The 18,810-nt window shown below is 35.2% G+C and overlaps 2 protein-coding genes across 2 annotated transcripts; one reads left to right on the top strand and one right to left on the bottom strand.

Moving 5' to 3' along the window:
- Nucleotides 1-764: 764 nt before the first annotated feature.
- On the bottom strand, nt 765-3,405 carry LOC126817019 (succinate dehydrogenase [ubiquinone] cytochrome b small subunit, mitochondrial). Its single transcript, XM_050543829.1, has 4 exons — nt 3,283-3,405; nt 2,624-2,746; nt 2,069-2,231; nt 765-1,076 (listed from the first exon to the last, which is right to left on the bottom strand). Exons 1-4 carry the CDS (start codon nt 3,320-3,322, stop codon nt 917-919), a joined length of 486 nt encoding a protein of 161 aa, XP_050399786.1. The 5' UTR covers nt 3,323-3,405; the 3' UTR covers nt 765-916.
- A 5,349-nt stretch (nt 3,406-8,754) lies between these two features.
- Nucleotides 8,755-18,780, top strand: LOC126815276 (BTB/POZ domain-containing protein 16). The gene is made up of 12 exons (XM_050540842.1): nt 8,755-8,932; nt 9,587-9,610; nt 11,116-11,451; nt 12,194-12,308; nt 12,518-12,587; nt 12,847-12,977; nt 13,565-13,684; nt 14,034-14,125; nt 15,392-15,474; nt 15,717-15,794; nt 16,384-16,485; nt 17,237-18,780. Exons 1-12 carry the CDS (start codon nt 8,755-8,757, stop codon nt 17,495-17,497), a joined length of 1,590 nt encoding a protein of 529 aa, XP_050396799.1. The 3' UTR covers nt 17,498-18,780.
- Nucleotides 18,781-18,810: the final 30 nt, after the last annotated feature.

Raw genomic sequence — 18,810 nt, 5'->3', positions numbered from 1 at the left:
TGCACCAAAAATAGAAGCCATCTACTATTTCGAACAAAAGTTATTGTATGCCAAACCTTTTGAAGGTGAAACACTCATAAACAGGTCTCTAGTAAACCCACGCATTGAAAGGTATTCACCAAAAAGACACGTTGATTGGGTGAGGATTAATATGCATCCATATAATTTGATATTGCAATGTTCACTATCACGGAAATGCTTGATTTTGCCAAACTCAAATAGGATGACGATAATAGTAATAGCCTGTAACAGGAAATTGGGGAAGAACAAGATTAATAAATAGAAACTGCAAAGGCAAGGGACGGATAACGGAGATAGGTGCTGCTTTGGGCAAAAGTCACCGATTACAAGTTGACATAGAAGAATAATTGCTTGGCTGATACACAAGTGCTTGAAGTGCTGAATGAAAATGTTGAGGATAAGATAAAAGGGAAGTAAATTTAGTATATCAATTAAGGGAAGTCAAAGTCAAGGCCTACTGCAGATTTCACCATGGGTCACGAGATGTTGGCCTAAATGGGGTTGGCACCTGATTGTTGACGAAATTGTGGGTAAGGGCTAGCCCGGTTTACATCTTGTGCCCTATGACCAAATCTGCAGTAGACATTAGCTTTTAGACCTTAAGTCAGATTTGTTTAAACAAAATTAGACCATACAAAAATATGGTCCTTAAAAATCTGAAGCCGAAGGAAGGTTTTTATTTTGTCACAAGGAGCAGGCCATGAACATTTTAAGAGTCTTTGATATACCACGTTCACATCAACTAAGATTTATAAGAATCATTTATTAATAAAACAAGATACATAAACATTTAGATCTATAAATACATCATTCTAAATGAACATATTCCACTTTTTTCATTATTCTTTCTTGAGTCTCTCATTTTTTAGCGCTTTGAGTCCTTCAAACTACCATCTTACAATGCCCATAACATCTGAACAGCCTTACACAATCCCACATCATTATAATTAAAGTTTACAAGTCCAGCAAATGCTATGATACTGAGAACGGTCCACAATGGTTTAACCCAAGGAACAAATTTCTCCAAATAATCTGTTAATACACCGTCCATTCCCCTGAAATGAAACCCAATTATAATATTAACGGTATTGATGATACTACTGCCGATACATTAAAGATACTTTCCCCCTACAAACTGTGTGATTTGATGATATATTTGGACTAAAAACATATACAAACTATCGGAAATTTGCCTCAAATCCCTCTCAAAACTTTGTATTCACTAGGATATAGCTATAAATAAACTATTGTTAGATGCCATGTCTGTCACCTTACTTCTTTTTGTGGGCAGGTCCATTTTTCAAAATGTATTTTTCATTACTTACTGTCCATTTATCATACGTATTGAGACCCAAGTAAATTCTTAACTATTTTCTGTCAACTTCTTTTTCCGCCGTTTAATTGCAGTCTTTTGTACAATGACACCCCTCAATGTTCCACAAACCGCCTAATCATTTAAACAATAAATAATAACCGCTCCCTCGGTCAAGCTAGCACATAATATGCTGGCAAACAGTAGGGTTACTAGTTAGTGATACCCTGACATTTTTGCCCAGTGCTTGCCCCATGGGTGTCTTTTGGGTAATCCAGTATTTTTATAGTAAGACTGGGTGTCTATACTTTCCATATATACCACATTTGCCATAATTTTATTGGAAATAACCACCTGATAAATACTTTCAGGACAACGTATCTTTAAAAGGTAAAAAATGTTTAAGTTATAGTGTTTATTAGGACATATTGTTAACAAGGGAATTCATGTATTCATATATATGTGCACAAAGAAAAAAGTTAAGCACTATCCGTATTCATCATAATGACATGTCTTACTAGGTTTGGCCTAGAAATTCTGATAATACAACCTCGGAGAAACAAAGAATACAGCAGTTCGACTGACAGACAGTATGTGGCAATTGCAAATATGACCGCTTTCAAAATGAAGACAGGCATATGCCACACAGTGTGCTATTAGGGACTTTCAAATGTGGGGTGAGTGCAATATACATGCGATCTTAAAATGGGAGCATAATAAAAATTTTATACATACCAGTATCCATGAAGAAAGACTGCAGTACAGATAGCATGGTCAATAAAAGGACTTTGATAGAAAAGAGCAGCTGGCATGAGAGGTATCATACTAATCATTAAAACTCTCTCTACCTTCCAATGTGTTGAAGCTGACATTAAATGTCCCTTTCCTCTTTTTTCCTCTACAAATACAAAAGTCATCACTTAATATCTGTTCATTCGACAGAAAATGAACAGATTTCCTTTTTTTGGGGGGGGGGGGGGGGGGGGTAAAAGATGGAACATAAATTTGTAATTTTATCACTTTTATACTTCATGTAATTGTTATTAGATGTTACTATTTGGTTTTGCATTGTCTCTAATCCTCTGTAGTATGAAACAGAGACTGCAAATGCAATGATTTAGACCTCCACCTTGTAAACCCTCATTTACGATTTATAAAAGTTTAGTTTGATAGGCCTATTAAGATTTAACCACCTTTGTAGTTAGTTCCAAGAAATCTCAATTTGGCATAATCAATTCAATAATTAATTGAAAATAAAATCAAAACATTCAAAAGGAATAATTGACCAACCTGGGGAAAATGGACCACGCCTTGCCTCAAACACATTGGTTAATGCTGAACTTGTTCCGAAAGTAGTTTTTGTTCCCACTGAAGTATTACGAAGAAGAGCGGATTGGAACAATATCCTTGATCCTGAAATATTAGGCAGAGCTATAAACATCATTCAGTGTGTTGTAAGAAGGCTTTCCTCAGCATGCGTATGTACAGCTTGCTACATCCTAACTGATAGAAATACCCCATGTTCAACTAGGCATGAAATGGACTAGATCTAAAGGAGATCAGTTCATTTTCATGTTGATCCTGCATTGACATTATTATGATTGATCAAAAGATGTTCTTTGTTTGAACAAATTTATAAGCCGTTGGTGGTCCTGGCATCAGATAAGATCGAATCACATGTTTCTTTGTCAAAGTGTGCAATTAATTCTGTAATTAGAGCTAGACTCTTTTTTGTTAAAAACTGCATGGACACTGAAACTGATTCTTTCATTTCTTGAGACTTGATTGAAGTGAAGTTTGTTTACTTCATACTTGGGCACCATGACAAGTTCCATGCTGAGAATTTCTAAAATTGTTCACCCTTCGTTAAGCCCAGATTGCAATAAAATCGCTAAACAATGAAAGCTGTTTTGGAAGGCTAATAGTTCAACATAATTTCCATATTATACCTCGAGTACTGCATCGTAAAATCTGCACCGTCGTCGCCATATTGGTGGTCCTTCAACTTCAAGGTTGGGCAAGGTGAAGGTCGAAAAATGAAAGTAGACGTGCCATTCTTTATCACCTTTGACCTTTTTCGTAACTTTCTATCAGCATGTTCAGGATAAACGTTCCCAGTCGCAATCATATTACCAAATGAATTTATTATTTTACCCTCTCCTGTTCGGAATTCTACACGGTCTCCTACTAAATAAGCCAAAGTTACGTGATTGGGGTACTGCCACACAAATACATTTAATCGGATTATTATTATAATCGGATATCAGATAAAAATCATTACTAACTTAGGACGAGCAGACGAATTTCTACATAGCAACACATACCACTCCGCTTTTCTGCTGGAGGAAACATACACATTTTCAATGTAAGCGTTCAGTTGTGCAGGTCTATTGTTACAGACTAATGATTTGTAGGTGGTATGAATAAGTTCTGAAGTAGACACAAGTTAAATAATTGAATTGGACTATTTTTATTAGCGGAGGCATATTTATATGTCAAGGCGTCAGTGGTAACACAGAAATGGCCGAGAGAACATCGAGCGTGTTGGCTCAATCTCTTATAACACCATCCTATTTCCCCACTATTCCACCAAAAGTACCAAGTTCTGTTTCTTCATATCCAAGGTAACATTTTTAAAACTTTGCTATTTATTTTTTCATAAATTGTCACGCGTAGAATTTGATAATTCGTCCCGAATTCCGGCAATGAACTCATTTTAGAAGTTTTATGATTATAAAATAAATTCTATGTAAATATTTACATAGCATAATAAATTCGATTATTTGATATGTATATCATATGGTGACATCAGTCTTTACTATATATTATTTCTTCGGAGTTGTTTTCTGATAAGTTTGTCATATTTCAACCCCTTTAGCCTAATTATTTATCGTCCTAGCTAAGCACTTCTTTATAAAATTTTTTTTGTGCAGGTTCATTTGTTTTAGACGAACAATTTAAATCTAGATCAGCCAAGAATTTAAATTAGCTAGATCAAGTTTCAGATTTGTGTGTAGACTTATAAGTCTTAATTTTTGAGCCGGTTTTATCAATTAAAAATGAACTAGGCGCACACGCCTTCAAAAATGAAAAACGAACAGAAAAAAAAGAAAGAAAAAAAAATCATTATTATAAAACGGACATATTTAATGATAAATTTTATTTTGTAATAGATATATTAAAGAAGCTCCATATTCAGCTTTAACTGGTGTTGTGGTTGATGGAAGAATACCAGAGAAGGTAAGGTCTACAAAAAAAATATTCAACTGGTTCCAGTCTCATATAGTCCTACCCTCAATCACCCAAAAGGAAACTATGCAGGACAATACTAGGATATCTTGGTAAATCGAACGTTTTGGAAAGCACATTTTAAATTTGTTATTTTCCTAGCATCCGAGGTTCATCTAACATTTCGGGTTTCAGGCTGGGGTTTTAATCCATCTTGACATTCAGTTATATTTGCACTTAATCGCATAAGTTAATTTCACCAGCTTTACGCTTTACCTTAATATGGCAGGTGTTTTCGAGTAATATTGTCATTTCGCGGGCAATTAATGTGCAGGTACAAATAAATAAACCGCATGGGGCCAAGCAACGGACTAGTAGTAGGCGATTTATTCTACGGTATCGAATTAATCAACTTTGATGTTTCTATAGTTTTGTCATATAATCGTAGTCGTTGTTCGGTTGATATAGTTGACATGAGTTCGACTTATAGCTCAAAAAAAACCCCAATGAATCCCACACACGTTTTCGATACAGCCATAATAACGAGTGGTGGATTTTAGACGACAGATCTCGGATAATCCCCAAAGCCTACCATGAATAAAGTTGACCGGATTAACCCCCTCAAATCCCTTTAATGACTAAGCTTATATAATTAAAACTGGATTAGAAACTAATTTCCATAGTAATACGTTTATTTTACCGGTACTTTTATTCCAAATTAAATTAAAAATTTCATGCGATACGAAGACACGACTATCAAGACTAATTAACATATAAGTGAGTCATCACGAGCAGTATTCCCTGCAGAGAAATATAACCTCTGCAGAGTTGTCAAGGGAAGTTCGGATATAGTCAGTTTCTTTTCAAAAGCAATCACAGCTTTATCTTTATGCAAATATAGATATTCTAAAACATATAGCGGTCATATAATAATTAAAGTTTAAAAAGAAAAGACCCATTAAAATTACGAAGCGACGTTCTCCACGATGAAATAAAATTTTGTTCGTGAGATTGTGAGACATTCCCTTACAAATGGGTATATAACTCATTGTATAGTATATCTATCAAGTAGATATTGATATACGATGTTTATTCAAGTATAACAATCGATCACCTGTATGCTGACATTCTATGTGGATAGTTTGTAATATAGTAGATAAAGTATAGGGTTATTGTATCTAATCAATTGGCAGCATGACAGCTACTTCATTATACGACTTATGGACTTACATCAAGTTACCCCCCCCCCCACCCCTTTTCCCAACATTATCAAATACGAATATCTAAAGGAAAAATGACTAAATAGTTAGCTAAACGTTTTTAAGGGTATTTCACTCCGAATTAACTCCCGATTTATTTTTTTTATTAAAATGTACCTAGGACGCCCCCTTTGTGAATACCAACTCTAATTGGTAAAGAAAATGGGAATCTGCCAAAGAGTTATATCCACTGTGGTATATTTAAGAGGGGGGGGGGGCTATTTTGTATCTAAATACAGAGGCATTATGTAACAGCCGAATTTGCCTATTCCCAGGCGTTTTTCTGACCTCTAGTGTTATATAGGCTCATACATTATTATTTAGACATTTATTCACACAAGCCCTTAATCAGCCCCCTAGAACATCGGATGGCTTAGATATATCCGCCATAACTGCGTTAAACGCTAATATAACCGACAGGCATGGAACCTCTTGATATAATGACTGAATGTCGAGATAGCGTTTATTATTGTGACAATGGTACTTGCCAATTGAGAAAATAGTCTCAAACAGGAATCCTCGGAGACAATTTATTTTTGTCAAAACTTCAAACATTCATGACATAACATCATCAGATCAAAGTAATTTGACTGAAATTCTCAATGTATTCATATTTTCGAACTATTATAGCAATTTGAACTAAAATAAAAAAAAAAACAATTGCTAAATTTAGGAGATTACATAAAAAAATAAATGGACACATAAAAATATTATTCTAATATATTATAGTCGAATATGTTCAATTTCAGCATCCAGCATTAACAAGATGTCGAGTCAGAAAGCAAGTTGGAACAACAAATCGATGGAGGTTACCAGAATCGTTATACAGCGATTTTTTGGGAAGTTCCCAAGCAATCAAATCTATACACATGCCTATAAATAACAGCATGATGAACATTATTTCAGGTACCAAATGAGTATCAAAATTAGAAATCTGTAAAAGATGTGCAAAATATAACCCATTCAGATCTCAATATGTTCGAAAAACAAAATATTAAAGCATGTCGGCAATCGACAGGAAAATAATTTTTGAGTTGACGAGATGTTAAAATTTATAGTTGGGCCATTGACAGACCTTGCTACCTTCGGCCACCCGACCCCTTCCATATAGGTGTAAGGGGGTTTGCATTGTATTTAACGTGTTTTTTTCTATCCTATTTAATCAGAGATTTGACCCTTTTTATTTTATCCAAACCTGGCTTTTCTCGCATAAAATGCCGGAGTATTCTTGAAGTTTGATAGAAAATGCACGCAAATGGTCTAAGATAACATACACAATTATTTTATAAAGAAACAAAAAAAACCCCAGCATTTCCTAACATAAGACTAACATGGAGATATACTGTTCTGTTCCGACTGGGCTAATGAAGAAGGCCATACGCCATACAGTGTGCTATGAGGGGAATTTTTCCCGGACAGCAGCACTATGACCTACTCTTATATACCCCATTTGCCATACTTTTATTGGAAATAATCACCAAGAAAAAGGTTAAGCATCATCTGTATTTTTCATAATGACATGTCTTACTTAGTTTGAGGTAGAAATTCTGATAATACAACTTCGGAGAAAAAAAGAATACAGATGTTTGACTGACGCACAGTCTGTGGTGATTGCAAATACGACCACTTTCAAAATGAAGACGGGCATATGCCACACAGTGTGCTATTAGGGACATTTTTGCTGGGGAAGCGGCACTATAGCCTACTCATATCGGATTCCAGCTGCCAAGGGATCTTTTACGTGCACGTCAATGTATTCACGGGACCATCCGAACGACTAGATAATTGTCCTCGCTGGGCCCTCTGCCCTGCACCACTGACAAGGTGAAACCACGTCGGAAAATTCCGATGAACTGTCCCTGCCACACGACGTCAAGGCTAGCGAGCCAGCGTCTCACCCACTTAGCCAACGTAACATGGTGATATGTGTTGCAGTACAATTAATTGTGGATATTTCTGTCTCACTAGGCTTTCCCGGTGATACATGTACCAAATAAACATAAATTTGAAACCTATAACGAACTATTTTGCTTTAATTGTAGCTGAGAGTCCAATGCCGTCAAGTCAGTTTGATTTAAACAGAGCCTACAGTTATCGTTTGTCTGATGATAGACCTTATCGTCCAGTATGTGCTAATTATCCTTCAAAACTATCGGCCAGATATTCCACCAGTCCTACAAATGTACCACTATCTTCAAATAGATCAAAAACGTAAGTTGGGTTGTTTTTCCGTTTAATATAATTCTTGTGGTCTTTGTGTTGTTGTCTTTGGGTATGCCACTTGTTTCCAAAAGACACAGGGATGTCAATTAACGGCTTGGGAATATAAAACAATGATTCTTGGTCACACAAGCATGGGTTTAGAGGAAAATTATTTAGTTTAAGTATTTTATAAACTATATCGCACCTCTGAGGATCCCTTTTTTAGCCGTGTCTATATATTTTGTCCAGTATTTGCCCTTATTTTTGCCCTGTGTCCACAAAAACGTTATTATTTGGGCTTTATTGTGCAGCGACGACTTTGATACTTTATCACAGAAACCTTCAGTTTTTGCGTTATTGTGAGATTTAGTTCCAGAAACAATATCTAAAGAAAAATACATAAGCCAATTGTTAGGAAATCCCCAAATTATAAAATGAAATGGGGTTTAACATCCTACTGCTCTGCACCTACTGGCTAATGAAGACGGGCTATGAGGTAAATTTTGCCCAAACAGCGGCGTTCCGCCTTCCTTCTTGCACCACTGACAAGGGGAAACCAAGCTAGAAAATCATGAGGAACTTTCTCGGGCAACACTGGTTAGTGAGTCGCCCAAATAAGTGGTATCTAATCTTCTAGAATGAAAATACCAAGAATGTAAACAGAGGAAACAATTATATGAATTACAACTGGTGTTTAGTACTTAGTGAGGTTTCGACCAGGATAAATTATCCATGTATATCCGGTTCAATTGTTTTAAAAATGCCATTGAATCATGTCATGAATCTACTTTCAGGACGCCAAATAGCCTAAGCGAATTGAAGACTTATACTCCTAAAACGGCCCTGAATCCAACCCCAAAAGAAACGTTTCTTTACCATTCTAAGAAAGCTCTTGGGGCCACAAGACCGGGTTAGTACTTATTTTTGATATGATGTATTTCATTTACCATTTTAAAATTTTGTTTTCACAGAAAGCGGGATATGTTGGAAAATATAACTGACCAGAACCGAGAAAAATATGAAGATTCTAGGGTTACTGAAGCCATATTTAATTTATCCGTATTTTAAAAAAAATAACAAAAGGTTTTCAAAACGTTATCTAAAGATGCATTATGTAAGAGCTAAATCTGCCTATTGCAGTTCTTTATTTTGCCTTCAAATGTTTAATAGCTTATTATTTAGACATTATTCACATGACAAGCCTATAATCAAATCTCTAGCTAGAACATTGGACCATGATTTGCATGGATTAGAACAGCCTGGAGATTAAAAAAAATTAACGATAAATTGGATAATTGAGATATCACCTCGGTTTTCAAGTACCGTTGCTCCGATAATAAACAATTCGCTACATCTTCAAACAGTCATAACTTCACTCAGAATAAAGTAATTTGAATGAAATTTTCAATTTTTCATTATCCATTTTGAACCATTATAGAGAGAATGGCTAGCTCTTTATATAAATCTTACATAATGAATCTTCAATAATAAAACTGTTTGTCTTTAAAGAAGCCAGAGCATCAGAAACTAAAATAAAACGATTGTATATTTTATCTATAATTAGGTTTAGAGAAATTAGGAGAACATGGTAAGTGGAGCAAAAGGCTATAGTAGTAAACTCTATACTTAACTTTCACAGGATATTAATTCACTAGCAATGTTGTATTTCTTTAGATTATATAATCATTCAGCACGGACGTAGATTTAAAGGAACTCTAATCATTAGGACTTCTTCACATAGTATCTTGTATTAATTTCACTGTTAGATCGCACTGTATTTTATCTAACTCAGAACACCATTTTTATCTTTTTGCCGAACATTATCTTACCGCCCTTAATTCGTTGTCTCATTTTGCCGTTGTCTCGACCATTCTTTGTCTCTTATCATTTCTCACTATCTCTTTGTCTCATCTCGTCATTGACTGGGTCATTCCTTATTTCTTCTTATCATTGTCTCACTATTCCTTTGTCACTTCTTATCATTGTCTTACTATTTCTTTGTGTCATCTGGTCATTGCCTCAGCCATTTTTTTTATCTGTTATCATTGTCTCACTAGTTCTTTGTCCCATCTTGTCACTTTCCCGACCATTCTTTATCTCACCTTGTCATTGTCTCGTCCATTCCATATCTCTTCTTATCATTATCTCACGATTTCTTTATCTCACCTTGTCATTTTCTCCACCATTCCGTATCTCCTCTTTTTATTATCTCACCATTTCTTTGTCTCACCCTGCCATTCTTTATATCTTCGTATCATTGTCTCACTATTTTGTTGTCTCACATCTTGTCATTATCTCCTTCATTCCTTATTTCCTCTTATTGTCTCACCTTTTCTTTGTCTCATCTTGTCATAGCCCCAGTCGTTCCCTTTCGATCTTTATCATTGCCTATTTCTTTGCCTCACCTTGTCATAGTCTCGGCCATTCTTGATCTCTTCTTATCACTGGCTCACTATTTCATCTTGGCATTGTCCCAGTCATTCTTTATCTCTTCTCATCACTGTCTCACTATTTCTTTGTGTCATCTTATCATTGCCCCACTATTTCTTTGCCCCATCTTGTCATAGTCTCGGCCATTCTTTATCTCTTCTTATCACTGACTCACTATTTCATCTCGGCATTGTCCCAGTCATTCTTTATCTCTTCTCATCACTGCAGTCTCACTATTTCTTTGTGTCATCTTATCATTGTCTCACTATTTCTTTGTGTCATCTTGTTACTGTCGTATACTCATACCGGGGTTTTCTGAACTTGGTTATATGTTTTATTATGCACTATTTTACATATATAGTTTATTTCAGACCAAGACGTGCATATCCAAATCTCAATTGTTTTGTTAGTCTATTTTTGAAACAGTCAGTAAAAATGATAATACCCAATATCGATTAGAAGAAAGATTTGGTAAAATCGATTAACTTATTTGTTTCTAATATATTTGTTCATCAACCAAAAAAGTTCTTATATAGTTCATCAACGTCAAATTAATACATATGTACAGACAAAAAGATTGAAAAGAAAACATTACTACAATAGTCATGATTTTAGATATTTAAAAAATTGCTATGTTTTAGATTATTTTTATTTTTATTATAGATGTTTTACTAAACTGTTTGAAAACAGATTGGGAATTACATCGGCCATTTCTGCAGAAATCAGATACGTTAGCACAATTACTTGAAGGTGCGCCTCAAGAGGCAACAGAACAATATTATAAACAACTACCATCTGAAGTTGTAGATGATTTTATTGGTAGTAGTCATTTCTATGACAAGAATTATCCAAAAGAAATAAATAAATTGAACACCGATAAAGAATTTGATGATGAAGTGCCGCTAACTTCTTCAAACCCCTCTCATTACTCTAAAAAACGCTGTAATTCAGTGACTGTTATATCACTGGTTGTTCGAGATGCGATGGTAACCAGAAAAGGTAAGTTTGTTTATATGTTATTGAAACGCTGTTTTTTAAAAACCCGCCACTAATATAATTTTAAAATCGGTTATTTGTTGCTTTTGTCTTTAGTTACCTCCCCTGTATCATGCTAGGTTACAAGTTAGTTTAAAGGGGCATTTTGGGAGATTAGATAAATGAAATGAAATGGGGTTTAACGTCCTACTGTTTTGGAGATTAGATGGAGAGTTAACTATAATAGTTAAAAAATAGATAACGTAAATATAAAATGCTGAAATTTTCAGTCAAATTGCCCTCACTCCGAACCGAGATATTAGCTTTTCAATTTTAGGCTAGCCTCGATCATCGTTACTAAAGTCGATACGATAAACAAACAAAGTCTCGGTTATCCACTACGTTTAATTATCCATCACAAAATGTATTCCAATCCGCTAAATATCGCAGACTATGGTTGATTATGGTCTGGATAAGTTAATTAATGTCTAAATTATAATTTAGATAACATTTCAGCTCTTAGCTCTTCACAAAATGTATTCCAATCCGCTAAATATCGCAGGCTAGCGATGGCATCGAGAGTTGATTATGGTCTGGATAATTAATAATTTAGTTACCATGTTAGGCCTAAAGAAAGACCTGCATAGGCTCTTGCATAATGTATGTTTAATTTAATTTGTCCGGTGATAACCACTGAAGTCAGCGGAGAGAAAAGTTGTTTCTCTTTAACTATATTGATACTATGTCTTAATATGTATTATTACAGCCTTGGCATTAGCTCTAGGTAGCCTATATACAGATGATATTACTATATCGGAGGACGACGCTGCCAGTGTTTTAGCAGCTGCTTCGGTACTAGGTTTTAAACAGTTAATTGATCGGTAAGAAGTTGTTATATGATATCAATCTCGTAAAATCATTTCGTTGAAAGACATAAATTTAATTGTAACTATGATATTTCAAGTTTATAATGGAGTTTGCCACTTTACGTATGAAATATTAGATTATTGTTATGTTAACCTTTGTGATAAATTGTACTGTCCCAATTTCAGGGGTGTTTTGTAATTACTTGGATTTTTTTAAATTGTAGCTGTAAAGAGATTATTTTGAGAAGTATTAATTTTAGAACAGTTTGTAAATACCACAGAGCTGCGTCACAGGTAAATTCATGCAGTTATATATTGCTAACGATTCGAAATGTCTATTTATATTCGAGATAAACATGGTTAACCAATCTGTCATAATAGTGCCGCCATAGATCATGGATACGGGCTGAATTACCATGAGCCTATTGATTAAATCTACTAAACACTTGTCCTCTTAATTTATCGATTGCTATTTCAAACCAAAAAATCCCCAACAAACATCTTTCACAAGGAGTTATATCCAAATTAATTTTTTAAAATTTATTTATCTCAGTACAATGAAGATCAACTGGTCGGGGCTTGTGAGAAATGGTTAGAATTAAACTTTATACCACAAGTTGCTATACAAATACAGTTACGAGAAGTACCAATGGAACTTATACAAAAGATTCTCAAATCTAACAGGTAAGAACTATAAAATATTCCATGTCGATATAGGTATTATATTATATACCTAGTTAAAACCGTCTATAAACATTAGTACAATCTTACTGTAGAACTACATAAATACTTGTGTAAATAATGAAGGGGCTCGAGGGTAAAATCTAGAAGATTTAGTTGAAGGGACGTTCTTAATTCCCCCATCGTTACTTACCCAATCAATTGCACGAATACATTGCTCGACTGAACCGATACGCTAGAACGTGCACATCTTTTTTTAGAGGATATTACTGACAACCAAACGCTAGTACTATTAAACAGCGTCTAGTCGTTCGGATGAGACGAAACACCGAGGTCCCGTGTACTCGTTGGCATGTACGTAAAAGAACCTTTGACGGTTGGATTTGTAAATAAGAGTAGGCCATACTGCCGCTGCCCGGGAAAATAATCCTCGTAGCACATTGCGTGACGGGTTGGCGCAGAAAAGTAGGACGTTAAACATCATTCCATTTCATTGAATTTGTCATTTTGTATTTGTCATGTTATTATTACAGGGGTTTTGTATATATTATAATGAATATAGAATTTATAAAACCATGTTATTATTACAGGTTGTTTGTATATAATGAATATAGTATTTATAGAGCTCTGGTTTATTGGTTATTCTTTCAACTAAACCCTGATCTACAGTTGATGCCATCACAGAGCACTATTATATCCTTCTTTAACAGGTATTATATTTCTATTGGTAAATTGTTAATTATCATTTACTAATACTTAGATAGTAATCTGGCTTTTTTTTTTATGTAAACGATGTACTGAAATATTATTTATGACAGATTCTTCATAGTAATTTGGTAGATTTGTGATCTCTGCTTCCTGGATACGATTTGATCGTTTTGATTTCAGACGAACTTCAGTGTCTTTAAATCAACGAACACAAGCGCACAGTGTTGATGTTTTTAAAAAACAATTTCGGGATATAAATGCTAAATTTATCATCTGTAGGAGTAAAGTCCTTCTCTTCACTTAATTGCTTATGAAAAGGTTTTCTAAACTAATTATTAAATTCAATTTCAGTCTTCCTAAAACCTCGTGCATTATTGAAAGAGAAGAGGGCCAAAGTTATGCCGCATTATTTTCGGCTATTCGTCTTCATGGCATAACAGACAGTAAGTAGCTTCATGTATCAAAATGGCTTAGTCAGTAAGACGCCGGTTCACTAACGATGAGAGTCGGGGTTGTCTCAGAAAATTCCTCCGGAATTTTCAACTTGGTTTCCCCATGTGGTGCAGAACGGGAGGAACGAGGTTCCGTGTACACGTTGGCGTGCACGTAAAAGACCCATTAGCTGTAGTAATTCGACGAAGAGTAGGCGGAAACGTCGCTGTCTAGGCAACATGCATCTCACAGGATGCATGGCGTCTCCGCGTTCTCGCTAGCCTGGGTGTCGCACGACATGAGGACGTTAAATCCTATTACATTTCATAATGAATGGATTGAATGCAGTTGGGTTTAACACCCGTTTTTGGTACTTACGTAGTGACATGTATATAATTGTGGTATCTCTGAGGTTATGCGTAGAATGCTAGAGAGGAAAATATTGGCCTTGTAGTGGTTTTTCTGTCGTCTTTTGTTCAGTTTCCAATTGTCAGTGGGTTTTTTTACGTGCGCTGCCAATGAAACAGAAACACTATTTTTCGTCCCTATGCGAAGCACTGCATGTGCACACCAATAAGTTGAAATATGGCTGCAATTCGCAACGGTCATTCTCCGCAAACTCCAGTATTGTAGCCACGGGTCCGTACTTAAAGATACATTATGGGAGATTCGGTAACGAGTTGGCAGTTCTCACTATAATAAGTTAAAAACTAGATAATGTAAAGGCAATTTGGTGAAAATTTCATTCAAATTGATCCACTATGAACCGAGAACTAAGCGACTGAATTTCCCATAAGCCTCGGTCATCATTACTAAAGTCAGTACAATAAACAGCATAGTCTCGATTATCCATTTAATCGTTTAATAGAGAAGGAAAGTTATGCAGTAAATCGGCTTACAATCCACTAAAGATCGCAGGCTAGCGCTGCCATCTAGAGTTGATTATGGCCTGGATAGGTTAATTAATGTCTAATTAATAATTTAGATAACATTTCAGGCCTAAAGAAAGACCTGAAATAGGCAGATTTAGCTCTTGCATAATGCATGTTTAATATGCATAGTTAATCCAGGGCTGTCAACATACGTCAATAATAAGTAAATATATATCTGTATTATAGCTAGAAATATACAAGATGTGTGATAATATTTAAAATGTGTATTATCGCTAGTATATGATAATATGTAAATAGGTGTATCATAGCTAGTAATATACAAGATATGTGATAATATGTAAATATATGTGATATATGTGATATATGTAAATATGTGTATTATAGCTAGTAATATACAAGATATGCAGATGATGAATGTGGTTCCACAGAAATGGTTGATAGATTTACTCTCTCAACATTATCATTCGGTAAGTTTACTTGTTATTTGTATTGTTCAGGAATCTGTTGATATGGCGTATACACTTATTGTTGAAAGTGGATAAGCAAATAATTAGATTTAATATTAAATTTATAATTGCAATTTCAATGGGAAATTATGATATATAAGGACAACCAGGGAGGAACTTATTGTTTAGTTTAATTGCAAACATTTTACTGTGTATTCCTATTGAGTTCTGCAATCTTTAATTCATTTTGGTCATATTTACAGTTACAGGCAGGTGGAGATATGGCATCTTTAAAGAGTTTCCAACAAGCTTCTGTAAGATACGGATTTATTATAGATACAGTAAGTTACCAGTTATATTTCTTTTCAGAAACAATTTGTAATTCCAAGGGTGGACCAAAATATGGCGTCCTGAGTGACAGCAGGCATCTCGTGATTGAGAGACTACAATTAGGACAGTTGTTGGTTCATGTGATCATACTGTCATCCTGCTGAACTCTCTGATGCTCTGAGATACTTTTTAGAAAAAAATCCAAACTTTCCCAAATTCCATGCCATGTAAGTCATCCCCGTTATTCAAACCTAGAAATCATTTCCGAACAGGTCAATATTTTAAATTGGAATTCTAAGACACGGCAACTATTTGACATTCGATTTACGACCCCGGCGCCTTCCATTCATATATGCACTTACACACCCATTTATTCATGGTGTCCTGTGACATCTGTGACTGTCCCTTTAAATAAGTTGAACAAAATTTGGTTGCTAATCTGAATCTGACACCTGCATGTTCTTCCATCTGTTATATTATATTCTAATGGAGCTTAGAATAAAGTATTTCAATCATTTAGTGCTCCACTTAGCTACATAATCTCATCAAAATTCAAAGAAAATTTAAATCTTTTTTTAATCTTGTTTTTTTTTTCTTCAGGAACCTCATTATCATTCTGAAATCATTTCACTTCATGGTTTTCACTTTGAATTGAAGGCAGTGAAACAAGGAACGTCTAAGACTTACGTAGTTTATTTGCAGGTATGTTTATGTATTTCTTGAGTTTTGTATGTTTTTCTGCGCAACAGTAAAATATACAGATCTAAAGGACGCACATTATCCTATTTAGAGACACTGAAATACATTTATTTTTTATTTAGGGTTGTTAGGCAGGGGAGCCTTTGAATTTGAGTAAGGCACGGGCTCACTAGCCTTGAGGTCCTGGGTTCACTCCTAGTGTTGGCCGAAAAAGTTCCTCGGGGTCAGTGGCAAGAAACAGCCGTAGCCTAGTGTACGTAATAGGATCTTGACAGTTGGAATTCAGTTGCTGTCCGGGCATACCATACAGTATTGCATATACGCCTCTTCATTATGCCGGTTGGTGCATCTATTTACCCCCCCCCCCCCCCCAATGATTTATGTCGAAACGTTGTCTTGCTAACCTGGAGGTTTTTTCACGGTGTTGGCAGAGAAAGTTCATCGGGATCTTCAGGCGTGTAATACCGCGTGTCAGGTTTATAGTTGTTCGGATGGGACGAAAAACCGATGGCAAAATTTATTTTATATCACACTGTATGGCGTAAGCCCGTCTTAATTAGCCTAGTCGGAGCAGAAAGGGATCTTTAACGTACACGCCAATGTGTACACGGGACCTTGGTTTTTCGTCACATCCGAATGGCTAGATAGCTGTACTTGTCAGGCCTTCGTCCTGTACCACTGACAAGGGGAAACCACGCCGGAAAACATTTCGTATACGACGAAATAACTTACAATGCCCTTTCTTTCATTTCAGAGGTTAAAACCTGGTGACCCTGTTCTGAGTTTTAGACAATGTGAACGTCACACCTTCTCAATGCGACCAGAGCGTACTGTTCGTTACAATATCTCCGTTAACTATTACGATAACTCCCACCAGTTACACGAAATTAGTACCGGGGTAGTTTCCAATAAATTTGGTCTTGGCGAAAGAACAAGCAGAAGTGAGACACTGACTGTTGAAAACGCTGAAAAACCTCTCTACATATCTTTTGCTATTCACTTCCCACCATCTTAAGTTGTAGTCTGGTCAAAAGAGACAATTGTAATTTTACCTTTATTTAATATCAAAGAATGGATAAAATTTATTGTAAAAATGTTAAAATACATTTTTGTTTTCAACTGAAAGGGTTAATAATGATGTATATTTATTCAGTTTTAATGGATTTGTGAGTAAGCTATGCTTTAATAAGAACAAGAAGCCAAGTTGAAAAGACACAATTCATATAAAGAGTACTTGGTATCACTTTTCGTATATTGGAAAAGTTCACATAGCCAGCAGTTTTTGTTGGGCGTTTCTATGAAAACACACATAGCATTGTATCTGTGATAACCTTTTTTTTGGTGGCATAATCAAAAACTTTGTTTACATTTTATATTTGTTGTTCTCTTTAAATGCTTTACTTTATATTTATATGATTTTATTTACAAATTTGCATATATTTACTTCAATTTTGTATAAAATATGTTTTGTTTATAACCAAAACAATTTTAAATATTATATACCTGTGAAAATCGGGAATGCTTTTACGTTGTCTGTTTAGTAATATATCTAAACTACATTTTCACCCGAAAAGGCTTAATTAAAATTTGCATATTTAAGTATTATAACTACTGTTCTAGTGATAATCAACTAAACAATATAGTGATTAGAATTGTATACGTTGTTGGAGATCAGCCACTTTAATGGTAGTGAGGCAGCTGGTAGGTTTGTTTATAAAGTGTGAAGCCTAGTTCACAACCCGCCGTATGTGCTACTACGGGCAGTCTACGTGGGAAATTCTAGTAAACCCGTCCGTACGCGAGACTTTCGCGTCACGTGTGTGTGTGTTACTTCGGAACCGTAGAAGATCGCAGCTGACCGTAGAGACTTTTGGTCCTGCAGATACAAAATTTTCACCTTGTTTCTTGCGGCTGGGTTGCGAGCTACCAAACCTTACGACCCGCATGTATCAAAACACGTACGACGGGCAGTGAGTTTGTCTTAACGTGTTTCTATAGATTTCGGCAGCTTAACAACTCAAAGATATTATTATATAAACCCAAGAAACAGTCAATGCTTTACTTACGTTTAACTTGTTTCAATGGCATTTAGTTATACAGGTCACAATTCTGTGGAATACAATTACTGCTTATAACTGAGCGACGTTTCGACTAGGTTTACCTGTATACTCACGTTTACTATTTACACACTTATTAGCAACCTGACAAGTTGTTCTCGTATTTAGGTATGTGTAATATAGGTTCAATATCAAGTCATTTTGTATATCTAAGTTTCTACGAATAAATTTGTTATTTTCATTTAATTTAATTTCTTAATGTATTTCCATA

This window comes from Patella vulgata, chromosome 3 (genome assembly GCF_932274485.2).
Source record: "Patella vulgata chromosome 3, xgPatVulg1.2, whole genome shotgun sequence".
NCBI classification, from domain to species: Eukaryota; Metazoa; Mollusca; class Gastropoda; family Patellidae; genus Patella; species Patella vulgata.
Note: the sequence above shows the minus strand (reverse complement) of the source record. Positions and strands in the feature narration are given on the sequence as shown.

Coding starts and splice junctions, on each gene's coding strand:
- LOC126817019 (XM_050543829.1), bottom strand. CDS start 3,322: ATGGCGACGACGGTGCAGATTTTACGATGCAGTACTCGAG. Junction 2,747..3,282: donor TTTACGATGCAGTACTCGAG/GTATAATATGGA, acceptor CTAATATTTCAG/GATCAAGGATATTGTTCCAA. Junction 2,232..2,623: donor GCGTGGTCCATTTTCCCCAG/GTTGGTCAATTA, acceptor TTGTATTTGTAG/AGGAAAAAAGAGGAAAGGGA.
- LOC126815276 (XM_050540842.1), top strand. CDS start 8,755: ATGTATATCCGGTTCAATTGTTTTAAAAATGCCATTGAATCATGTCAT. Junction 8,933..9,586: donor TCTTGGGGCCACAAGACCGG/GTTAGTACTTAT, acceptor ATCTATAATTAG/GTTTAGAGAAATTAGGAGAA. Junction 12,978..13,564: donor AAGATTCTCAAATCTAACAG/GTAAGAACTATA, acceptor TTATTATTACAG/GTTGTTTGTATATAATGAAT.